At 43.6% G+C, this 25,577-nt stretch overlaps 1 protein-coding gene across 4 annotated transcripts in view; it reads right to left on the bottom strand.

The window, feature by feature from the left end:
- elp4 (elongator acetyltransferase complex subunit 4) overlaps positions 1–25,577 on the bottom strand; it is a 78,889-nt gene that overhangs the window by 46,632 nt on the left and 6,680 nt on the right. For 3 of the 4 annotated variants that reach the window (XM_055507276.1, XM_029144512.3, XM_029144514.3), the window contains 5 exons: positions 24,782–24,918; positions 22,051–22,135; positions 19,388–19,576; positions 16,023–16,131; positions 13,985–14,091 (listed from right to left, as the gene is read on the bottom strand). In XM_055507276.1, the coding sequence (XP_055363251.1) occupies positions 13,985–14,091; positions 16,023–16,131; positions 19,388–19,576; positions 22,051–22,135; positions 24,782–24,918 (627 nt within the window). Of the gene's footprint in view, positions 1–13,984; positions 14,092–14,124; positions 14,374–16,022; positions 16,132–19,387; positions 19,577–22,050; positions 22,136–24,781; positions 24,919–25,577 lie in introns of those variants that run through there. The other variant, XM_041070038.2, reaches the window with a different exon arrangement.

The raw sequence follows: 25,577 nt of genomic DNA, 5'->3' as shown, positions 1-25,577 counted from the left end.
ACAGATATGGTAGACGGCACATACAGGAAGAGAGTGTTAGGGGAGGGGAGGGGAGGGGAGACAGAGGGAGAGAGAGGGAGATCCCTCTACCCTGGCTACAGTTAGAGCTGTGCAATTGAATTTCACAGGATATGAGGCAGCAAATGGCATGTAAAGGCTGACGCACAGACGCTTGCTGCCACGCGGCCAGACAGATAAGGGAGGTGTAAGTGAAATCATTAGGTGACTCTGCAGGACATCAGGGGCAGTTTGAGGCTAGCAGGGGGCAATGAGAGCCAAAGGCCCTCCTTGAGCCCCATTGAACACCCACTCAGCCTGACATACATGCACTTACAAACACACAGGGAGAATCACTTATACAAACACAAGCCGCGAGACAAACAAGGACTCAAGACAGAGACCGGCAAACAACCAAGCGCTGTTTTCTCCGCCCCACCCACATATGCATGCGCAGGAACACACACTGGGTTGTGTACTAACACGCGCGCGCGCGCACACGCACACCACTCCAAACTGCAGACGCCTCATTGAGGTATCAGCTTCAGCGATTGTGTTTGTCCACCTGGGTATGAAAGAGCCGTTCCGGCCTGGAAGGGGGAGACGGCTCCAGCCGCAGCCCAGCCAGGCTACGTCTGTCTCAGGCTCTCAGGGAGGAGAGCAGCCAAGTGTGGATGCACCTCATTACCTCACTCATCCACACACCAATTACCCCTAAATAAATACACCCAGCCCACAGGCAGCAACAATGACATCCAGCCTGAAAGGGAAGAAAGGACGCCGTTCAGAAAGCATTTGCACGCACAGAAAAGTGCTGTTGGATAATGATGAAAAAAAGTAGAGAGAAAAGGAGCAAAAAGAAGAACATGCAGGGGGCTCCAAGTCTTTTAAAGACCTCAAAGACCAAACGAAGAAAGAGAAAGAATGAAACAAACACCGAGCAAGCAGAGTGAAGTGATTCAGAAAATGATAATTTCTTGCTAAATTTCACCCAACACATCCGCAAATGATTGTTGTGGCGGGGGAGGGGCAAAGTTTAATTGTTTTAATGCATGCAGCCATGAGATAGCTCTGCCGCAGACTAAAATGGTGATCACTGTAGAGCCGGCACATATTTGGATGGAAGACAAACGCGCTCGGGGGAAGTGGTAACAGGAGCACGTACGATGGCCAGAGAGCATCATCTACAAAGACGACGGTCTGAACCCAAAGAACTTTCACAAATATGGCAGGTGGCATAAAACACAATAATTGTTCACACAAGAAAATGACAATTAATTCTTAATGGTGAGGGGGGTGGATGCACAAAAGGTATGTAGGTATGTGGTACAGAAAAGAAGACAGATGTGTTTTCAGGTAAGGGGGGGGGGGCAATGAGATCAAGCCAAGAGTTCCTTCACTCCCCCTTCCACTCACCCATCTCCCTCCATGTGGGATCCTTCTGCATGAGTGACTCTGTCATACCTGGGGGACAGAATGGTCTCACTCTCTCTTCGTCTGTCTCTGTCTCTCTCTCTCTCTCTCTCTCTCTCTCTCTCTCTCTCTCTCTCTCTCTCTCTCTCTCTCACTGCCCCAGTTCCTCACTACCTCCCTTCTTGTATTTCTGTGCTGAGACTGTGTGGAGCAAGGACTGGTTAAATATGATAAAATGCATTGATATATAAATTGATAAATCAAATTAGACCATGTACAGTAAGTAATTTTTATCTTGACAACCAAAGGCAAATCAGTGATTCACTGCTTCCTGACACCTGACTGTTCAGGTGTCAGTTCAGGTGCGTCAGCTCTACCCACCAGAAATGATGAGTAGAGCTGTAAGAGGCTAATGTGGTGTGTAAGGGGGGGGGGGTGCATCAGGATGTAATTTCTGCTGGGTGCTTCCCCAGGATGCACAAACGTATCTCAAACTTGAAAATAACCAACATGATTAGAGTCAGCCGGTTCACCTGACCAGAGGCAGATTCCTGGTTTCAGAAACAATGCCTGGGAACGTGTCAGCTTTCCACTCTGTTGGTTTGGCGTCATAGACAGAATGTGACGGATAAAATGGAATTGAAAGGAGCACGTTTATTAGGAATGCTTCCTGACGGTGGGCTGAGTGAGTCAAGGCATGCCGTGCAGGTCTGGTAGCACACATGGGTGGAGTAGCAACTACACGGCGTTGTTGCATATCCAGAATTCCTGCTTTACAGTCTCACACTCAGCAGGAATTGAAATGCATGAGAATCCCAGGCTTCAGAATAAGCTGTGCTGGGAACTAAAAATAGAAAGGTCCCTCCACATCTGCTTAGTGTGGCCTGAAGGTTCCTCCTGGGACCTGCAGTGTCTCCAAATTCCTGCACCCTACAACACCTACACATGCTGTTGTCAAACACTGTAGCATCTCCCAGACAGTCATGTGTGTTCAAAGAATGGTCATCTCACCATTTGGAGCCATTTTTTTATTAACAAATTGCTGAATGGTGTGTCACCCCAGAGAAGGTTGCCACTAGCAAATACGCCCAACCTTATCATTAACAGCTCACTCAGAAAGCGTGTGAAATTTGATGGGACTCTAGTATCTGAACGACTTTCGAGCGGTTTGCGTGACCTGTCAGATTTCACTCAGAGCTCATTCCTAAGTGGAATGTACAGGACATGCAGGAAGTAGTTCACACCCCGTGATGCAACAAGCTACAAAAGAAATTATTCTGCGGTTATTGTTGTTTTGAGGAAGATCTGGCTGCTCGCTTGTCAATCAATTAAAGCAAAACACATGGACACAAGGACGCATACGCATTCATTCATTTGTGGAATGTGAACAGTGCAGCTCTACTGTTTTACTTCACAAATACTTCACAGGACAAATACTTTTCCACGAGAGAACCAATGCAGGTTGTGTTATTTTTCTATGCAGATTCTCTCCTACTTGACTGACATTTAAAATTTTTCTGTTTGAAAATGCCTGTGTGGCATTTAGCTATTGTTCTGATGACGACTTGGATCACTGTAAATCTGTCTAAACCAAATAAACATACAACACAGAAACCTTCATCCAAAAGATCCTTTCAGAGACATTACAAACTTGCAGAGTCTATCACACAGACAAACTATTACACAATCTGAACAAGACTTAGGGTAATATTTCACTGAGGGTAATTTTCTATGGATTCAAAATAATAGTAATTAGGTCTTAATTTCAAAATGTGCTCTCATAATCCTACATGATAGAACAAAGTGATCCAATTCAGTTGCAGGGGGTATATACAGTACGCTGGCAAACACACTCACTTCATCTGCCAAATCCCTAAATTAACACCTTTTTGGTGAGAAAGCTCAATTTGGAACACATCACACCAACACCACAGCTGGCATTCAAGGGTAAAATTAATTACTTCAGATACATGTGCTTCCTCTCAAAGTGGCAGACTTATTTGCATTGAGGAACATTCAGCAGAAGTAATCGATGCACACACAAAATACGGCCACCCAGTGACCCCGGCCCCGTCTCAAAGTCCCTCCTCGTCCCCAAAGGCCTGAAGGCTCAGCCATGCATGGAGGAACAAACACAGGTAGTGAGAGCAAATCAGACTGCAACAAAACACAGAAACATGAATAGGAAGCATTACAATGACAGGCTGGATGCAGGACAATGGGCCCGCCATTAAACAAACGGCAAATCCCAGGATGGGCTGCGGGAGTATGATACAGATTACAGGCACCTAGTCCCTGCCTGGGGAACAGGGGAGACGGAGAAAAAAGGACACAATATTGCAATCTGACAGCTGACGTCTTCATATAAATGTATGAATTTACATTCCAATTAGAGGAAATTTACATCTTAATCACAGCGAGCAGTGTGTCGGTCCCTCGGTTAGTGTGTTGCTACGGTAATGAGGTGGGATGCTGCTGTGCTCTCTCATCCAGACAGTGATCTGTCAGCAGACGACACCTCCCTGTTATGAGGGAGGTGCACCCCTAAATGCGATCGCCACCACAATCCAGCACTATTCCATGAGATCTGTCTTAAATACCAACAAGGTGTGAGCTGCCACCCGAGGATAATGTGCCAAAAGCAGAGTTTGAAAAACATCAAACATTTCTTAAATATAGTGCACTGAACCACGAGAACCACGTGTCTTTAACTGTCACTCAAGTGACAGGCTTTCACTGCTCTATGGCATTCCATTTCTAATTTCCATACTAATAATGGGTATATTATCTTTAATGGTTTGACTTTGTTTTATGGTATTTGAAATGGATGGTGAAGCAGCTTGTGGAATTACTCAAACATATCATGTCATCGATCACATGCTGCTCTGCTGCTAACAAAGCCGGAGTTAATGGGTGAGATGGAGTGATTTGGAACACACCATCAATATCCATCGGGTCATCATTTAATGTACATCAGTATATATTAGAGGACCTAAGTTGTATAAGTGAACACAACTGGCTTTAACTGGCAGGTTTAAACAGTCTCACAGACTTTGTGCACATATCAGGAGAGACGGCCCGGACCAAGTTCGGAGGAAACCATAAAAGTCACCCAAAGACAGAATTGCTTGTTCAAGTTTTAAAGTCTGTTTAGGACACTTGTTGTGGTTTAAATCAATTAGCAGACAAGAGCTGTTGGTTTGAGGTTTTGGAAAAGCCACAGGAAAGCCTAAGGCCTCAGCATGAGACTTTAATAAGCTCACAACAGAGAAAGTACGCGCACACATCTATTTTAATGAAAGGGGGCATGGACAGTGAAAACTTCAACATTCTAACTTTGCTGAAATAACTTCCATCTAGTGAAATCATTTACTTGTAGCGCAGCAATGATTGCTGACAATGCAATCAGGAGGAGCAGATTAGCTACCAGCACACAGGAGAGCACATAAATCAGTTTAACGCAGTCCTTTGCCATCTTCACGCTTGACTTTAATACAGGGATGTGTGAACAAAAAATTGGAGGTAAATGAGGCATGGCTTCTTTATCGCCTACCACGTAGCCAATCAGGCCTCTTCCGTCAGAGACACTGCTCTAATGGCTGATATCTATGGAAGCAGCCTATTACTGGATACTGCTTGTAATTAAGACAAGTCAGATTACACTAGGCCACTGCCTCTTCTGATATGTAGGCTGCCATTACAGCCTGAGGAGGTAATGCAATTGTACAACCTAGAGAAAAAAAATGAGGCTCATGAGGTCCAGCAAAGTTGTGGAAATATGTCCGCAGCTCAGTGACTATAGATGAAGAATTGCTTTTCTTTGCTAATTGTGGCACAGTTTCAAAAATGTAGAAACACAATTAATACAGTGGTACATTGTGCCTGTCACATAAACAAACAATAAGCAGCAAACTGTGTTGTATGACGTGGGCTAAGGCGTGGGGCGTGGCCGAGATTCCACATCAGCCTGCAGGGTGTTTGGAGAAGCTGCCGGGAAGCTGCCCACACCCCCTCTGGCACTTATTGTGCATATTCAACCCTGGCAGAATGATTCCCACAGCAGCGCTACTGTGGCTGTGCACTTCTGTCCAAGCATCTAAAGGACTATGCCTATCTCTCTGTGTGTGTGTGTGTGTGTGTGTGTGTGTGTGTGTGTGTGTGTGTGTGTGTGTGTGTGTGTGTGTGTGTGTGCGCACGCCGCATGCGTGTGCTCAGCCACTGGGTTTAGATTGAATGTTACTCATGATTACAACTTCTTAAAACAGGCAGCAGCTTATAAGATGCCAAGCTGACTTTGTGTTTGGTGGCAAATGAAGTGAAAAGGGTGAATGAGAAGACTGCTAAGTTGGTATAAGGGCTCTGAATGTGGAGAGACTAACACTTAAAAGGCTGACGACGATTAAAAAAAGACGAGTAGAGGGAAGGAGACTGACAAAGCAAGGGGGTGGGGGGGGGGGCTGTAACGAGGGAGAGCAAGTGGGATTGAGACAGGAAAGCACTTCTCTCTGCACAGAGACTGACCTTGCTAACACTCTTCCTGCTCTAATATTCACCACTACACATGCTTTTGTGCGCTATTCCTCGCCCATCTCAGCACGCGAAGCCTGCTCTCAAAACACACACTCCTCATTATACAATGTCACAAGTCACTTAGCTAAGATGAGCAGAGGCGTTATAACTCCTTCCAACACTCAGACACTTGGCAAACACCAGGACGTGCAATTTATTGAGGGGGGCAAGACATTTACTGCAGAAATTTAATTATAATTTTGTCTCTAACGTCTCCTCCTTTCTTCAAAATGAACTCTTGAAGGAAGAGCATGCTGATATGCTTTTAGGTTTTGGATTGCATAAGATTTAAAGTCAGATGTTTCTTTTCATTTATTGACTAATTAAAGTAATTCTGTAAAGAAAAACATTGTGACTTTTGCAAAAACATCAAAAATCAGTGAACCAGTGACAATGAACTTCTGACCTTTAGAACATAGCAATTTATCTGTGCTGTCCGATATATTTCTGTCAAGTAAAAATAATGTAGTGAAACAACTTAAAACCAAACTAATAACAAACATGCAAAGTCAAGCAGACACACATATTCTGGACTAAACGCATGCTAAATAGAGCAAGTGCAACACACACACACACACACACACACACACACACACACACACACACACACACACACACACACACACACACACACACACACACACACACACACACACACGCTTGCACACTCATTCATTCACAATGTGTGATGAAGCAAGCGTACACGAGGTCCCCATACAAACAGTATGTGTAAGTGAGTGTAAAACATCAGGCCATCAGATCACTTCCCTCTCCAAACATGAAGCCTTTAATAGATGTAAAACTCCAGGCTCTGAATCTTTTCACACCACTGACTCGTAACTCACACAGAATAACAGAGGACAATGACTGTGCAAAATAAATAAACAAACAAATATATAAAACAAAGAATAGGACTACTACACAAACGTGTGTTTAGAAAGACAAACAAGTGCAAATTCTGTGTGTTTAATTTAAATTGATTAATACCAATCTCTTGACACTTGACAGAAAATGCACTTGTCTGAGAACAGGATTCATACGAATCCTCAGACTAACATATGGAGTAACCTTTGTGGCCTTCCGGGACTTGGGGGTGGTGGTGGGGTTATGCGGGGGGGTCTAACGCTCCGAGGACTGTAGGCACGCTAGGGAGAGGTGAGCTGTCACCCCCCATTACGATCAGTGTTTGAGCTCAGAAAGGGGGTGGGGTAGGAGGAGAGCGGGCAAAAAAAAAATAAAAAAAGGTTCCTTGCTAACCACCATCTAGAGCCATCCCCGGGCCTCAGAACCCTCAGTCTGCAACGCCTCCTGGGAAAAACAAGCACGCAAGTCGTCCTCATCTTTAGCTAGCAGTGTGTGTGTGTGTGTGTGTGTGTGTGTGTGTGTGTGTGTGTGTGTGTGTGTGTGTGTGTGTGTGTGTGGTTGGCTGTGCAAGCTGAATGTATAGATTCTGTCAAACAGAAGAACAACTGTGCATGTGAGTAAACTTCTGCAAATATTGTCTATAAATTTGGGCAAAGTAAGAGCAGGAGCTCCATGTGATACAACCTTGAGTACAAACACTGCAGTGGTCAAATAGCACGTGAGTGGTTGAGGTGCTTTAAAATGATCCAGGACGGCGGTGACACAGTCGTGTCGGCCTGAGCACAGCAAAGGGATGAAATGTTTTCGTTTCAGCTTCTTATGTGACACACAACATGGTGCAGTATTATGTGCCAGTGGATAAGAAGCTTGCCTCAGATTTGACCTTTCGCTGCCTTTTGTGTGAGTTTGGGTGAGCAATGCTTAGGCACATTCTGTTCCCCGATCCCACTCCTAACACCCCTGTCACTCATCATCACTCATCATTGTTGGGGACAAAAGGAAAGTTTGGTTAAGCCACACATTGGAGTATTCTCCCACCCAGTGCCTCCCCCACCTTCACACATTCATGTATGTGTGTGTGTGTGTGTGTGTGTGTGTGTGTGTGTGTGTGTGTGTGTGTGTGAGAGCGAGAGGTAGCGCGCATACACATACAATGACAAAGAAAACTGTTCTACTCCCGCTACATAAACACAAGAACGCCGACTCAAGCATGGACTGGGTCAGAACCTTTTTCGATAAGGCGCCATCACCTTGCCCTCTAACTTGCCTTTTGAAGTGCGGAGTTGTCCTTCGAATGGCCCTCCGACTCCTCCAGTGAGTGTAATTAAAGTCTATTCAGGGCTCTATATGTGTCCTAACTATCCTCCATCATGTGGCCAGGCCTTTCAATAGCCACCTGTGAACTCTGAAGGACAGGGAAACTTGCCCTCATAAAATTCATGAGGACTGCTACAGCCAGCAGCTGGCCAACACCAATTTAAACAACTCTGTGTTGACTGTTGGGTGAATCCGTTTTAAATACAGCCATATTCACCATGGCAGGGGTTAAGTAGCTCCCATGATTAGCTCAAACAAATGTCTTTATGGTGAGCTCGGATTTAGAGAAAAGAAAAGATCAAGAGACCTAATTTGTTAGCGTCAAGTGAGGACTTACTGAAAACACCAAGGGCTGACAGATAAATTATTTAGAAAAAAAGGCAACCAGTCTGAATAACCCGGCACCATTAGGCCTACTTTGTTGTGATGAAAGTAAATGAATGAACTATGTGTTATTTTGTAAAAAGGCTAGAAATGACAGACTTACAAATTCGTCTAGTGTGTCAAGCAAAAACTGTTGCTGTTACATATCTGAGAACCTGGACATCGTTTCCCTACATTCCTGCTGTACCATGTCATACTTGTATCACCATTTACATACAATACATGAACACAGCACACAGAACACGTAAACACACTCCTCCTCCTGACAACCCCCCAGAACTCTGAGCAGTGAGTGTGGGAAAGTTATTTTTAGGAACCAAGCAGAAAGCCTTCCTGAGTTCGATGCTCCTGCTCCGGATCAACATTCCACCTTTGAACCACTCTGACCATGGAGATGTTAGAGCTCACCGTGGCAATTTTCACTTTGTCTCTGTACAAAAAGCTGCGGCTGAGTATATTGCCGGGCAGATTTTGTGACAGGTTTATTACAGCATTTCTAAAGTGAACTAATACTAAAAAAAGCACTTTACACTCAGCGTTTGAGCACAGGGGGCACATTAACTATCTTGCCACAGTTTTGAAGACTTGCATGGAAGTTTGTGGACCCAAGGCAAAATTAGAGAATATTTGTTAAAAACACAATAAAATATTTCTGAAGATATTGTGAAAACCCGATTTATAATCACCAAGGGGCTTATGGTTCCCAGTCACCCCCATTATGCTAATGGGCAGCCCTTTCAAAACACACTTACATATACCCTATAGTAGCACAAGACCCCATGGATGTGGGATGGCACACAGGCTCTTTGGATTTCTGTCTCTAATAGGAGCTGAAGACAACTAGGGCTACTTTAATCAGGTCTGAGTCCAGTGTGGCCAGTCTGGTCTGATGGGGGCTGAACGGTGCATGGACCATGTTAAGGGTTCATTGCTCACTGATGAAACAGCTTCACTTCCAGGGTGAGCTGAGGCAGACCACGCTCTTACTAAGTCTGGCAGGAGGATCAAACATGCCCTGTTTTGTTTTGCTTTCATACTGTCTGTTTGCAAAAACACACTTCAGCATCGTGTTGGTGCAGCGCAGAGGGCAGCGCGTTTGGCCAAGTCCCAGACATTCTTATATCCAGCTTAGACTCAGCTATAGCAAACAACTGCTACTACTTTTTCTCCCTAGGCGTTTGACTAAATTGGCCATTCTGGCCTGAACCCTTAATGATTTCTGCACATCCTCTGTGCCTGAACCACCTATACGTCAGGACAGGCACCTTACACCTTTTTCTTTAATAACAGATGTAAAAAAAATCTCATTCGCACTTTTGCAGCTAAATATTTTAAAGGTTCTATCATGCAAATAGCCCAACCAACGTGCCCGAAAATATGCAAACGTGTGCAGCCCACGAGACTCGGCAGACCTTACAAGCTGGGCCCCTGCAAACTCACATGCACATCTGCAGAATAGATAAAACCTCTGTTAAATAATAAATGCAAATCTGATGTATGTTGTGAATATTGTTGTGCTGAGAGGTAGGATTGCGTGCCTCCGACAGGCCTGTGCCTCTTCTCTCTCATACGGGCACACACCATAAGCACACCTCATACCAGAATGCTACAGAGGCTGTTGTGCACCAATCGTAGAGGTATAAATTATTCACGTTGAATAATATTACAAAAGTCCATTCCCATCTGATTGCAATTCCCAAGGCAGATGGAAGAATCAAAGGCAGATTTACAGAACCTTAGCAACTATTGCATGCTACTAATAGATTCAGGACATCCAACACACTTACTGTTCATATTTAGCTAACGCCCACTCTAAATAGTGCTTGTACTAACTATTGAACGACCCAGTTCAGTTCTTTCTCCATCAAATTCTTTTTAGTGTTGGCTTTTTTCAGATCTTGAGTACCAAGCATTATTTGAGAAATTCGCAAGCCGATATGCACCCAGGCATGGAATCCAAACAAACATCTAAACAAATATCCCAACAAGCCTCGAGGAATGGGTCTCTGTCTAACTGTCGACTCCGCAATTCTTTATTTCCCTCCCTTTCTATTTCTCTCTCAATACGACGGTTTGGTGCCTCTGAGGAAAAGCCCTCATTTTAATTAGACTTGACCTGAGAATCACTTAACTGCTACTCTCCTTAACTGTCTCTCCCCTCCTCCCCCAATCCTTCGCTCTGTTCCTCACATAGGTCCATTAACACCCTTCCCTCGGCACCCATAGGCTTCAACAGGGGGCAGACACATGCTTTGTCTTAAAGATGTTTTGAGGACATGCCAAAAAATGTTAATGTACACTACACAGCTTCCTCTTACAGTTTGGGTTCCTCTTCAGTACCGTTGCCGTCTTTACGCCCTTTTTCTGCTTTGAATTTACTCAGCTGGCCGATGTAAAATATCAGGTCACATGGAAGGGAAGGTCAGTAGACTCCAGAAGATGCTTGTGAGATTGAAGAATTCAATTAGTACTTAATTACATGTAACAACAGACTCTGGCTGACATAAGGCCATGTTTGATTTTGTTTACTTTTTGCGGCACTTATTGTGAGAAACTGATTAAAACCACCCAAGAGCTGTCACAGTGGATGCATATCGCTTTAGGTAGTGGTGAGACAATAACAAACTACATAATTGTCCTTATTTACAGTATTACAGTTGTCTCCCTTTTAACAGATACATGTGTACAGACACCACAGCCACAGTTAAAGCGCTTATTAGCGCAACAGACACCTCATACAGCCGTTCTAATAGAAGACTAATTTGACACAAATCCCTGTCTTACACTGTAACTGACCTGTGACGTGATTCTATCATCCCAGAACCCCACAGGCACGCTGCCTGTCAGTGCACAGGGTCAAACAAAGGTAAGACAATTTTCAATTGCATGCCATCTGCATTCTTCAGAAATTCATCCTCACAGTAACTTGTGAAACTTGTGATGGAGGACTGTGTCAGTTTAAAATGAGGGAGTGGGAACGATTTTCACACACATAGGCCTGTTTGTGTTACATACCATATGTGCCTGCGTGTGATTTTCAGTAAGCAAAGTCTGTGTATGTGCGTATGAGTATGAGTTAATCTTCTCTTAACACCGAACACTCCCCTACCTGCTCAGGCAGAGCAATGGGTTAATTCTAGCTTCGGGCATCATGGCTAACAACTGCTCATCAACCGCAGGATGAACTCTCCTCAACCGCTAGTGTGGAAACCATGTCACAGAAGCAGCCGCGTATTCATGATGTATAGGGTTTGAAACTGAAGTAGTAACACAAATGAACAAACAAAATGTCTTTAGGAATATATTCGAAAAAAACATAGTCTAAAACAAAGAAATCATTTTCCGCATTCCTAAAGTGCATGATGGTAAAAGTGAGTCAAACTGCAGTTAAGAAATTAGTTATCAGCATGACTCCAGGTGCATTTTGGGTGACATGTAGCTGCCTGACCTAACTGATGAGGAGCTAACACTGTCAGTCACTTGTCATTCATCACCACCACATCACAAATTAATCCAGATGACATTCAAAGATTAGGTGGATTTTCTGCATTTAAATAAAGAATAGGAGTCAAAAGTTGAAACAAATGCATAGCAGCAGCAGAAGCCTTATCTCCTTTATGATAAATGTGTGATAGAACGACAATTGAGCAGTTCAGACACACTGTGAGGGAACGACGTATTATGTGTCTCCAGGCAGATGAATCCCGTAGCCTGAGTAAATGAGGTGATTAGCTGGGATGGTGTGGGCTGTCACACGTCAGGCGCTGGTTGTAGAATCCAATCGCTGTCTCGTGTCAATCAGCAGCAACAGAGGTGGTTGACCAACAGGTCAAACATGGTATACAATGAGCCACGTAAGAGGTACACAGTAGTGCTGCATGTGTGCTACGCCCAAACACACCTATCCCCGAGCCATGACCGACAAAAAGCCAGAAGGCACACGCACATCTTCATCGAAGGTTAAAAACAAACAAAAAAAAAAAAAACAGTGACATCTAATTACAGACTGTTGTAAACGGTTTGATGCCTAGTTAATGATGCGACCCAGTGTTCCTTTGGAAAATCCCTCATACATAACATTGTGTCCTGGCCAAGGAATTTGAATGACGTTTAATAATATAATCCTCTATGTCAACAACAAAGTAAAAATCCTGTGGGCCTATCAGTAAGTTTTTTTTGACTGATTACAAAGTGACTGAAAAAGTATGGTTCCTATAAAAAACTCCAATAAAGAGCCTCAAACAAGAAGGCAGAAGTGCAGACAAAGGTTAGTTTTAACAATGAGCTGCTGGGATATAAAACAGTGTCCAAGCTATTGAGTACTACCACCTTGATTTTTACGAACCTTATAAATCCATACAGTAGTGGCCAATGCGGGAGGTCAGAGAAAGACGGGGGAGTGGGCCAGTGCAGAGGGAGAAAGGGTTCGGACAATAGTGAAGGCTGGCAGAAAATAAGAAGGGCTTGACTGTAGGATGCATTGAGGTCTGGGGGAGTGGGCTCACCTCCTGCCTGAGACAATAGGACTCACTAACAGCCCTGGACCAGAGGGCATGACAAGGTAATGATAATGTAATGAGGACCAATCATGAGCCCAAGGAGGGCCCCTTAATTTGTCTCCAGAGTGGTAGTTCAGTGACAGATTGATTGCTCTGATTGAGAGTGATGACGTGACACATGCAAAATGGATGCGTCTCTGACAGGAAGAGAAAGTGCAAGACGCTTAGGTATCATAAATCAAATTGAATGAAGAAACGGAAATGTCATACATAAAACAAACTGATGGATATGCTGTATTCCCACAGATAATTGTGCTACTCAAAGGTTTTTACAATATAATGGAAATATCCAAGAAGACATGAAAGAAAACATTTGTTGTGTATTTCTGATGCTTGAGCGGGTCTTACATTCAGTGCACTCCACAGTCTTACGGAAGATTCTTTCAATAACACAATGACATTTAGTGCAGCGTACATGCTACTGTACATAGCTGCAGTATTAAACTAGTTCTTACGAAGCTTTATACTCAAGAGCAGTAACCTGTTGCAAAATGGGAAGTGGCGTGCCAGTAAAAACAAGCAATAAGCATAAGCCTACTGTACCATCAACATTTCCCTTTGAGCTAATGTGGCCTAAATGTTTTTTGCACCAACCTGGTAGTTGCTTCATTTTTGCTGGGGACGAGTCTGGGTATTAATATTGCTGAAGGCGGCTAAAACAGCCATACAGGGTAAAAAGGTACAAAGTATATGTGAAACTAGAGTCACCATTAAAAAGCTGCCAGCGCTTGACTTATAACCACTATTGCTTCTGTTTATGTCTGATGACATGATGAGCGTAAGCAAATGTAAATTATATAACACTAAATTGTTTTTTTGCATCTACATGTATTTCCTGTCAGCAAACGGGGGGAATACCTTGAGTAACCTGAACAACGTACCTCAATAGTGAACTGTTTTCTCTTGAGCTTAAAAGCCAGGTCCTTGTGGTCAGGGAGCTGACTTGCCAGACAGTTCAGGTGAGGTACCTGACGTACATGTAGGAGGCCTGTGAAGGACAAGGAAAGAGGATGAAGATGATGATGATGAAATGATGCAAATAATGCAAGCAATGTCCAAGGAATAGAGCTTTCTCATATCTACAATAATACTTTTTAAATCAATAACTATTATAAACTGCTTTAAGCTTAGACTATGCATGTTGTTTTTAGCTTATTTACTTTGCTTGTTATTCGGAGGAACCATTTTAGTGTCTACTTTAAGAAATCAATCAAAATTAGAGACACGTGAAAAAGTGCCTTAGGTCAATTTATAAAACAGTTAATATCAACTAATGGATGATGATGATGATGATGATGATGACACAACTGTCAAATACATTAAAAAATAAAGAGCCACCTAAACTTTTGCTATACAAGTTATTTGTTACAGTTTTATTACTATTAAACCTTTGCAAGTGCTAAAACATCTATGTACATTATAAACACAATTTTCAAGCAATTTTTCAGAACATCGTAGAAGTTTTTTTTTTCTTAACGCATGCGTGTACTATGACGAAGAATTGCGAAATATTACTGGCACACATTAGAGAAATGAGTCACAGAAAACGAACATGCAAACTACCAAATCCTACAAAGCACCAGTTGAGATTTGTTTACTTCTGGTTTAACTGTGTTTTAACATGAAGCAACTTTTTGGCAAAGTACAGTAGAAGCGAAGTAATAGAAACGAGTGCAAAAGAGGAAAAGATATTGAGAGAAAGTAATGGAGAGACGGAGACAGAGATAGTGGGGGATGGTGGGTTCTCTCCTCTCTCTGTGCACTTGGGTGATTCTCCCTAGCCTGATTTGCAGTGACAGGCTTCCCAGCATGCTTTGAGCAGCCCTGAACTGCTGCCGCAAACACGCACGCGCACCCACGTGCACTCTCACATGCACACCAGATGCGTTTGCACTCATGAACACACATCAAAACAATCAGACACACTGGAGTATTTCATAACACAGCCACAATTTCTTGTTTGTGGACAAATATTAATAAATGTAGAGAACAAATCATTTAAAAAAGTGATGAAACTTGTTTTGTTCAGTTTACATGTCACCTTATAAAAAGTATGAAATCTCTTTGGAATAGGTTCTGTAAATAAAACATGCTGTTGGACGACACCAAAATCTGCTATTAAATGTTTTTACTCCTCATCTGTCACAACCAGGGTTGTCCAACCCGTGGAAGAGGAGGGGGAAATGAGAGGAAAAGCGCAGGAGTGGGAAGAGTTCGAGAGGCACAGCTAAAAATACCCCACTCGCTTAAACTGACCTTTATGCACGGAGAGTGTGACAGAGTGAGAGAAGAGGGAAGCAAGTGGGAGAAGGAGGAAACGGTAAAACTGTACAGGAAAGGTGATGGTGAGAATTGCAAGAGCATGGACGAACTGCAGTGCCCTCTGCTCTGCTTTCTTCGTTGCCCTCTCACTAATCGTCCCTTACCAGTGTCCTCTTCCCCTACTGAAAGCCTTGCCCTCCATTTATTATCAGAGCATGCTGGCCATGGAGACATTGAGCGAGGAATAGAGAGATAGAGGCAGAGAGGAAGAGAGTGATGGTGAGAATATCGATTCCCCAGTGTTGGTCTGCTCTGCTCCAGAGCCTCAGGGGTATGGGACTTGGGATGGAGAGGGGGCAAGGCGAGAGGGAAAGAGGCTCTGCTGGAGGGGGGGAGGCAGGATGGAGTGGGTGAGGGTGCGAGGGAGAGGGGGTACAGCGTGGCAGCTGAATCCCCCCCGGCCTGTCTACTGAGGAGCACGTCTGATTGAGCAGCAGCACACTAACTCACACTGACAGGCTGGCCTGCAAGGGGGCTGCCCTGCCTCCATCCACAGCCCAGCCCCAGCCTTAATGCACTGCCTGTGTATGTGTGTGTGTTTGATGGAAAAGAGACAGAAAGATAAGCGTGTGTGTGTGTGTGTGTGTGTGTTCTTACCATGGTAATCTTTGTAGAGTGGGTTGGTCTCTCTCTCAGAGCCTTTGAATGATTCCAGGGCTATGGCATTGTCACATAGCCTGGTTATGCTGCCCATTAGAGCTCTGTCCTGTAGGATCGAAAAAGAGAGAGATGAGGAGAGCGGGCGAGCGAGAAACAGGAGCAGGTAATTAAAAGCCTCCTGACGGGCCATCAGTGTTGCAATTAAATTAGGTCATCATTTCCTGTGGCCGGGTCAGTTCTGCCCATGGCTTAGGTGAGAACGATGAGGTAGAGTTGAGAACAAGTACTGATAAAGGTTACACAGGTCACTTGGACAAATGGACACACACCCATAGCAGGAGTGGTACGACACAAGCCGATGAGCAACACACCTATCAGACTTGGACGGAAACTTTTATGTAAAGCCACACAGTTGGTGCCTGCTCTCACCAGGGCACCAAACCTGCACACAGCAGGGGAGGACAGAGACAGCAACAGAGGCTTGATGAGGAGAGCTCCCCCTGCTGGTTTGATCAGCCGGAAAACAAAGATGACAAATCAGGGACAAATACAGTAGATGGAAAGAACAAAGTAGAAATGTACAAAAAGGTCGAGGCAGAGGATAAAGAGAGCGGAGGAGAGCGAGAGAGAGGGACACTGGGATGGAGGGAGAGAGGGAGTCCTGCATTATTAATCCCCTTTGCCTCTTGAATCATTTACATCCTTCTCTCTATGCTGGCTGCCACCGCCTAATGCAGTTTTCATGCCTTCATGTCTTTTCCCCACTCTTTCTTCTCCCTTCTCATTTTTGTCCTACTTTTAAAGTATGCGTATCCCACCAGCCAGCACCAGCATCCTGCAGGGCATCTAAGGCCACTCACATGCTGCAATTAAAGCCAGTGTTTGCACATAAGAAACTACTGAAAACATCAACAGTACTGGTATAAAAGAAAAAAAAACAGCACCTGTGTGTGAGACAGCAACATAAACTTTATCGGTGTTAGCCTGTCCAGCTATTCTGTGATTACTTAAATACCGAGGCTCCTTGGCAAAGAGTCAGATTTGTCAAAGTCAGAAGGATCCAAAGTGCCCACACAGAGCTGTTCCGTAGCGTCACAACAGGGCAGAATGAGGTCAGTGAGACCTGCACATGCTCCACAGCTACTCAGCTCAAAGGTGATCACAAAAATGCACACCTCAAAGGTAAATTTTTAAAAGTGCTTTTTATAATTGATAAGGCGCTCAAATAGGACTCGTGTCAGTTTTGCACTGAAACTCTACACAGGCTCAATTAGCTCAGATTCCATGAGTGTAAATCCCACGAACACCCTGAGCCTCAACTAACAACCAAACCATCATTTTTCAGCTTCCAGAGACTTGTGTTCAGAGACCATGTAAAACTTTAGAGTGAGTTGTGAATATAATTTACTGTATTTTAACAGTAAATTGTTTACTGCATATTTTACTGTTATTTTGACCAAAATTAGTAGTGTTTTTATACATACTTTAGAGAATGTGTATATACAGTAATATATACATTGTATTAAAATACAGTGTCTACGCAGTAGCTAAGTCACATAATATGTAACTGTCTCACAGTTACACATTATGAAACACATTAATGTTATGAGTTTTGTCATACACAGGAAACATTTTACCATAAGGAAACTTTTTACTCAGTATAAGATAAACGATACAAAAAAAGAGGAAAAGACTAACCACCTCTTGCAGCCCACCACAGAGGTCTGGTGCTTGACCAGTCCAAGCTGTGGGTCACAATATTTGCATAGGTCGGGACACCACTTAGTGTGAGCAGCAGGCGAGGTGTATATGGGTGCATTTTGTGTATTTTGCTTTGTGTGTTCACTTGTGAGGATGGGTGTGGTAGCAGGAGATAGTGTGATGGAGGGGGACTGGGCTGGGACAAGCCTAATTAATGTTTCAGATGGACTGTGGCACTGTGCGGCTGTGAGGAGGCTTTCAGTGAGATGCTCAGCTTCCCAAGCTGCTCAATAATGGATAGAGAGTCCAGTGTGGTCTCGACCAGCTAGCCTACTGCTGCTAGCCTACTGCTGCTAGCCTACTCAGCTTTCCAAAAGGCCACACTGGCCTATGCTGATTAACAAAGAACAGGTACCGGCAGAAAAAGCTCTGGTAACAAGCTCTGTGAAAAGTACACATGAGGTAAAGACTGCATTAATAGGTCACCTTAGTTGATAATTGATAACTTAGATATCTATCTTAAGTAAATTTAGTCAAAGCAGATTTGGAACACTACAATAATCACAAGACAATATGATAGATGCTCATCTTAAAAGCCTCTTATTACCTAAACGCTGGCTAAGTCACCAAACACCTGATTCAGTCCAAAATTTCACCCGCTCATTTACTTCTCTCCCCAGGGTGTAGGAGGGGGTGGGGACAGATTAAGGGTTTGGAGACGAGGCCAGAGAGAGACAGGGGGACCGCTCCCACCACAGCTGACATCTGCTAGTTAGCCACTTTACCTTTTTTGACTAGGCCAAGGCCGCTGTGCACTGAGCATATAGGCCTGGAGCCAGAGCCTGTTGTGAAAACACAGCTGTTCTGAAAGTTACTTATATCATTGTATAAGGGGATAATAATGCTGCTTCTATGCGCTCAAGGATGAGGACTATAAGAATCTAGTGTGCTTGAAGTATGACCAAGAAAAAAAAATACTGGTACAAAGTCTCAGATGGCTTTTCGGGTGCGTGTGCCTCTGTGGTCGAGTATCTGGGGGAGGGCTGTGGTTTGCCATATGCCTCAGCAGATGACTCCACCTTCACACTGAGAGGCCAGACTGGACACAGACGCAAGCACACAGACTCGCAGTCCACAGCCCCCCCTCCAAGACACGCACACCATCACAGAGACAACTACATTAAGGAATATTTTATTTATAAGATAATAAAATGTTTCACTAAGTACAGCTTTAAGCAATTAAAGCCCAAACAAAGTAACAGATTCAGAGGCCTATGAAGGATGTGGGTCTGTTGGGTAATTCATACTGTGTTGACACTGAAGTGCAGGATGAAAAGAAGGCCTCAACACAATGGACTTATAACCTCATGCTCCATCAAAGCAAATTATACAGGCATATTAGTCTACACAAATATTCTAAATGTATACTATAAGTAAATTCATGGAGCTTTATATATATCCAACTTGAGATAATTCAGTAGATGGATAAAAAGATGAATCAAAGGCAGAGGTTTAGCTGCAGATTTTGTTATAATGTAGTATTTATGCAGTACACTCTTCAGTAACTTTCATTTCCTAATGAAATGTGTTACTGTACAGTATGTTCTTAGTGGATGCTTACAAAGTAGTGAGTCATTCTTAGGTGTCAAATAACGTCTCACCTGGATGAGATGTGAAGATACAGTAACCACTGCAACGGCGAGTGATGACCTCAGCAAAGCACGGAGTCCGTAGAGAAAGGTGGTTAGGGCATGGCGGTGTGCAGGGTTATCATGGCAAGTCAGGTCGTCACCCCAAAGAGCAGAGCCAAGGGAGTGGAGCCCAATGCGCAAGATGTTACGGGGCCTTGACTGTAAGAAAAAAAAAAAACAGGAGAAAAGATCAAGTATGTACAAAAGAGCTGTGCAAACACTACATGTGACACTGATGAACATTGTGTATTTGAATGAAATGTTACAGTTTGATTGAACTGAATGACACAGAGCCTATGGGGATGACTGCTTTTAAATTATTACAGAAATTGCTTCTCTCCTGGGTTGTATTCCCAAACTGTTGGAGAGAGCTACTGGACAGTCTGCTCACCAGCACAGACGATCGGAACACGGTGCCCAAACGTGACTGGACACAACTGCCCAATCACAGAGGCCATCTGACACATGCACAATGGACCTGTCAGACAGGCTTCCAATATGGCTGCCACCCAGAAACCCCAGCACATTCTTGGCACCACAGCGATGCTCTGCAGCCAAGGGGGCCTTGGTAAGGGTGGAGCGCCTTCCCTTGAAACCTCCCCACCCCACCACAAGAAATCAACGGTAACCTACTCTCATGAAGGCAGAAAAAAGTTGCCAAACAGTGGTGGGATATAGATCAGTGAAAGAAAGCGCCTGTCCCAGCAGAAAGAGGTTCTTAACCTTTAGCAAAACCTATTTTCCTTTGGGGTTGCTTCAGGATGCCTCTTGATTATAGAGGTAAGAGCCAACAGTGAAAAACAAAGTTTTGATCTAAAATATGCTCTTCTCTCCCCTATCTGCCCACCTGTATTATCTCAACACTTCCCCAACCTAAACTTCAATTCAGTCTGATTTAGAATCACAAGCATCTAAGAAAAATAAACCTCATTGTTTCTAAAAATATTTTTGCACTAGGCTCAAAACTTAACAAAAGACTTTTACATGTACTATGCACTTTTTTCCCCCCATTCAGTGGAAGTGCCCATGTCTTCCCCTTTATACTTAACTAATTATTACTGCAGTGTATGTGCCTTTGTCAATATTATTTCTTTGTTTAGCAGGTTTTGCCTACACAGGTCTTTGGGGCAAACAATTAGAAATCTATTTCTATGTATACAGCCCAGCGGGTGACTGTGGGGGATGTACTCCGGTACCACAACCGTTGCTATGGCAACATCACAAGAACAAGCCAAACTTAATTCATATAGCTTAGCCTATAGGAAAATCAGGGAACAGTGCCAGTAGAGTCCAGCCAAGGACCTAAGGCCAGCCATATAGACTACAGCCAGTCTGGGACCAGAACCTAATCACCAGCCTGTCTGTATGGAGCCTCACAGTCCTGCTGCCACCTCTGTCCCCTTAAAACACAAAGTATCCTCAGGGAGTTTAACCATTGTTCTAATCTGGTATATTCATAACACACCTTATATGAATCCTGCCTCGATTTACTCAACTGTGATTGCAAATTAACAAATAAATGTACACACACACACTATCTCCCATACTGGGCATTCTTGTGCCAGTGCCCATGTCGCTCTGTGCTGGTCTGCATTCCTGGACTGTGCCAACAGCATGTCGGGCGGCCACAGTGCTTTAATGATGTCAGCAGTTAATCTGGCGTGTGAGTGACAGCGCTCAGGGAGGATGGGTAGGGGGTACTGGAGGTAAACCCTGTCTGTGAATGACAGGAGGAGAGGTGGCTCCAGGTGACGAGCAGAGGGGTCACCAAATGTAGGTGAATGAGGCAGCACACACACTATATGTAAAGCGACATCTTGTCATTTTCACAGATGTACTCGTGTGAAACATAAGTAGAAATGCTAGAAGAGACAGACAGGGCCATGGATGATTTTGGCATTCTATAGAGGACTGATCATTATTAAAAAGATGTATGTCAAAGGTAAGACAGACACAGCTGGGACACACACTGGTGAGGCCAACACAAGCAACTGAAAGACAGGTAAACACTCAGAATGGTGATTGAAATGTGACAGAAAAGCTTGGGGTCACAGATGCAGACTTGGAATGTTTTTTATTTCCTCTAACATATAGAAACCTTCACAATTTTAATGGATTATAATATAATAGATCACAGTAATTATTGTAAGCACAAACAGACATCCAACCTGTGACATGTTACTTTACTTCAATGTATAATAATATTCTCCAAATACAGGAAGAGGCACACCTGCCTTCTGTGCTACAATACTGCTGCATTTCTGTCTATTAAAAAAACAACAACAAATCAATAAATACTGAGAAGGCATTTGATTGACTGTGTGTAGATGTGGATTTATGTGTGATAAACCTGAAGTGATTATTGCTAAAACTAAATAAAATTAACAGTACCACGCTGAAATGAAACATTCAAGATGTGACCTAAGTAAAGCCGGTGAGCTTCACTTCAAGGGGCATGCTGCAAACTGTAGACCTCTAAATAAAAGGCCATGTTTCAAGAATATAATGTGGTTGAGGAAAGTAACTTAAGACGCATATGGAGGAGACTGCGGTTGCAGAAAATAAACGGTAAAGATCTCAAAATTGGGGATGAGAAACGCAAATTCAAAAATAATAACAGTTTCAGTTCTTACCATGGGTGCAGCTACATCAAAACCCTCTTTGTGTATGATGTCTTGAAGTGACTTCAACAGTGCAGAGTAGGACTCAAGCACGGGACTGGAGAGAACACAAGATGGAGGAAGGAGTGGACAAAGTGGAGGAGACAAACAAGGAGAGAACAAAAAAATGGTTACTTAGAACATGAATAAAAACTGTGTTTAAAACCAGTTTGCTAAAAGTGAGAAAGACCTATCACCGCATTGCTTAATCCTCTATGACGGCAGCATGTTCTCCCTGACTGTGCTTTTCTGGAGTCACTCAAGCAGACAGATGATCCATATCAAGAGATCCAATTAATTTATTTGGTTGATTAAATTACAACATGGCTGGTTCTCTGTCAGCTCCCGGAGGATCTGATTGTGCCGAGACAGACAGAGGCATGAGAACCGCATAGGCACAAACATACAGTACACACAGCAAAGATGAAAAGTGAGAAGCAGCGGTGAGGGATTAATGGGCTGATATATAAAATTGTCATGGAACAGCATTTTGGTGTTTAATCAAGGGTGAGATGTGCACTGCTGACAAAGGACATACAGTTGCACTGCAGCAACAGTCAGAGATGAATTACTGCTGAGCCAATAGGAATGTTAACCCCATCTTTTTACACAGGACTCTCCACTTAAGAACGCCCCACCATTGTAATGACCACTGTGAAGTGAATCACAGTGGGCTGCTATGTCACTTGTCAATTCAACCTGCAGGGAACAAAAGCTGATATGTATAGATCGTTCACACGCCCATATCCCTGCATAAAGAACAGTAATACACACTTGTGTTGATTACACTTGCGCCAAGTATATCGATGTACTCTGTTTCAGTTATTCAGCCCAACAATGGTGTCTCCTGACCCCGCTGGGGCTAATGATAGAGCTGGTTTGGTGAAAAAAGGACACCTACCCTCTTTAGCCTCTCTGCCCATGCCTCTGCTCTGAGGTAGGGGGCTGGGATGGTTTGACGTGCAGTTGAGCAGGAGGTTGCTTCTGGTTGGCAGCCATTGTGAGTGAGGTCATTGTATTTTATCTACCCCTACTGAGCACCCCTCATTCAGGTACCAAAAAGGTCTAGGTGCTTAGCTACAGGGGCTAGTGCGTTGGCTAATTAGGATCATACACATGGAAGCGTCTTTATCACAGAGTTTCTCATTCAGCAAGAGAAGAAAGGAGGAGAGAAGGGGGATGCTTGGTCTTAAACAACAGGATCTGTATCACCTAGAGAGCAATTTGTGCCAATTATGCCTTCAAGTGAAACGGAGCAATTTAACAGCTAGGGTATCAACATGGGGCTGTGGACACGTGCAAGGGGGTGTAGCCTGTTTCGGAGTTTGCGTGTGTGTGTGTGTGTGTGTGTGTGTGTGTGTGTGTGTGTGTGTGTGTGTGTGTGTGTGTGTGTGTGTGTGCGCGTAATGTGCTGAGTATGTGCCCTTGTGTATGTGTGCCTGTAATGAAGTGGGGTTGGGGCAGTGCAGGTGTAGTTTCCTGCTGTCAAAATGTCTCAGATCTATAACCCATTTAGAAACCTCAGTAGTACCACCATGTCACTCAGTAGATCGACTAGTGTCAGTGGAGGTAAATATTTGGAACAAATGAATTATATAATAAACAAAATAGAACTTTTATATTAAGGGATGGATATATGTAACCTTTTTTTGAAGATGCTGTGGACTCCAGGGTCTATCTGTACGGTGTTTGAACACGTAGGGGGCTCTATTTAACAGTCTCTGTTCAAATAAAGGGAAGCAGCCTCTATAAAGCCTCCTGTACATCCTCTGTCCTCCAGATTGCTATATTTACCGAGCGTGTGCGAGTGTGCCATCGTGTGCCCTTGTGTGTTCAGCAGCACTCTCCGAGTAAAGAGCCTGCATGACCTCTGAACCCTAAGTACACTCAACGCAGGAGAAATCAAACAGACGCTGAGCAAACAAGGCCCTTATTTGAATAGACAACCTTTGCAAGAGGCTGAATGACTTCGGCCAATGGCAAACTATTTAGAATGGTGAAAGAACTAAAGTGATGTTTATATGACCTTTAATTTGGGTAACGAGAAAAAACGATCCAGTATGTAAAAATGTTTTAAGTGAAAATTGTATGTATGTAAATGTTTTAGGCTTTCATATGAGCATGCAAACAGTAGAAACAAAGATTTTGAAAAAGTAGAGGTACTAAATACTGTACAAACAACTTCTTAGAGACAGAATTATTAGCTGAAATACACACAATTAATCAGCATATATCTAATAAGTGAGTGGTTAAGGTTATGTTTTAAAGAAAAGCACATTCAGCACCTTTGTTCTTTGTCTCTTACACACAGGTCAATATCGATGCAGTACCTTCCCCTAGACTCCAGTGAGTCCTCCCTTGAGGGATCCTCTAGTGGGTGTTTTTAAACTATTTTCAACATTTTATAGATAAAGCAATAAATCAAGATGGACAATGAAAACAATAATTTACAGCCCTTCACCCAGTGATGCTGGTTACAGGCGACAGGCTTTTACAGTCTGTGGTCTTTAAATGATGGCTGGTCTGTTTGAGTTGTTGTCTTATCTGTATTCTGTGAACAATGCCATGTTTACTAACCCATATTGTGCGGATGATGTCTGATTTGTCCCATAGTGCTATGTAGATGATGTTATCTTTGTGTGCCCGTATTCAGTGTGCGGTGTCGCATTAGTTTCCATGTATTGTGCAGACAATGTCATTTTACCTGTGCGTGGGTGATGACAGGGTGGGATGTTCTGGAAGGTAGAAGCGATGGCACTTGGCTGCTTGGCGGATTTCTGGCTCCATTGTCTTAGAGACGTCATAGTAGTGCCCGAACCGGGACGAAGATGCTAGGGCACTCTGAAGAGGTCAAGAAAAAAAGGTTTTTATTTAAACAGCTTCAACTCGACTCACACTTGATGCTGGCTTTTTAAACAAAGTGTGCTTTCAACTAGTAAATCGTAAAAAGAAACTTATTTGACTTTCCGATATGTTAAATGGCTGTGCTTCACAACACCATGGTAATGCAATTGCATTGTTTATGGGTCATTCCTCAACATTCCTAGGGAAGAGAAGTTAAATAAGCACTATGACTATGCTCTTAATCATTTCTTCACATAAATGTCCACTTCTGGCTGTGAAAGCAAACGTGTCAGGGATGCTGGGGAAGGCGGATGTTTTCCTGCAGCTGAAAGAGAGAATTTCTCTCAGCGAAACCAGGGATTCTATTGTTAAAGAGGCCCTTAATCTACTCCTAATCTGGATTAAGGCCCCCGGTGTGTCCCTCTCCTGGCGGGACGAGTGGGTCAGCGGGGCAGGGGAGTCAGGGGCTCATCTTCTCTTTGTGAGCCAGGCAACCCGCTTAGCGTTCCATCCCCGCCCTGACGGCCTCACCTTTGATCTGATGTCTTCATCGGGCGAGTGACACAGTGGGCTGTTCCAGGAGAGGTGTGTGTAAGGGGAAAGTAAGCGTTGACTCTGGGGGTGAATTTGGGATGCAAATCCTTGGTGGGGCTTAC

This window comes from Betta splendens, chromosome 3 (assembly GCF_900634795.4).
Source record: "Betta splendens chromosome 3, fBetSpl5.4, whole genome shotgun sequence".
NCBI classification, from domain to species: Eukaryota; Metazoa; Chordata; class Actinopteri; order Anabantiformes; family Osphronemidae; genus Betta; species Betta splendens.
Note: the sequence above shows the minus strand (reverse complement) of the source record. Positions and strands in the feature narration are given on the sequence as shown.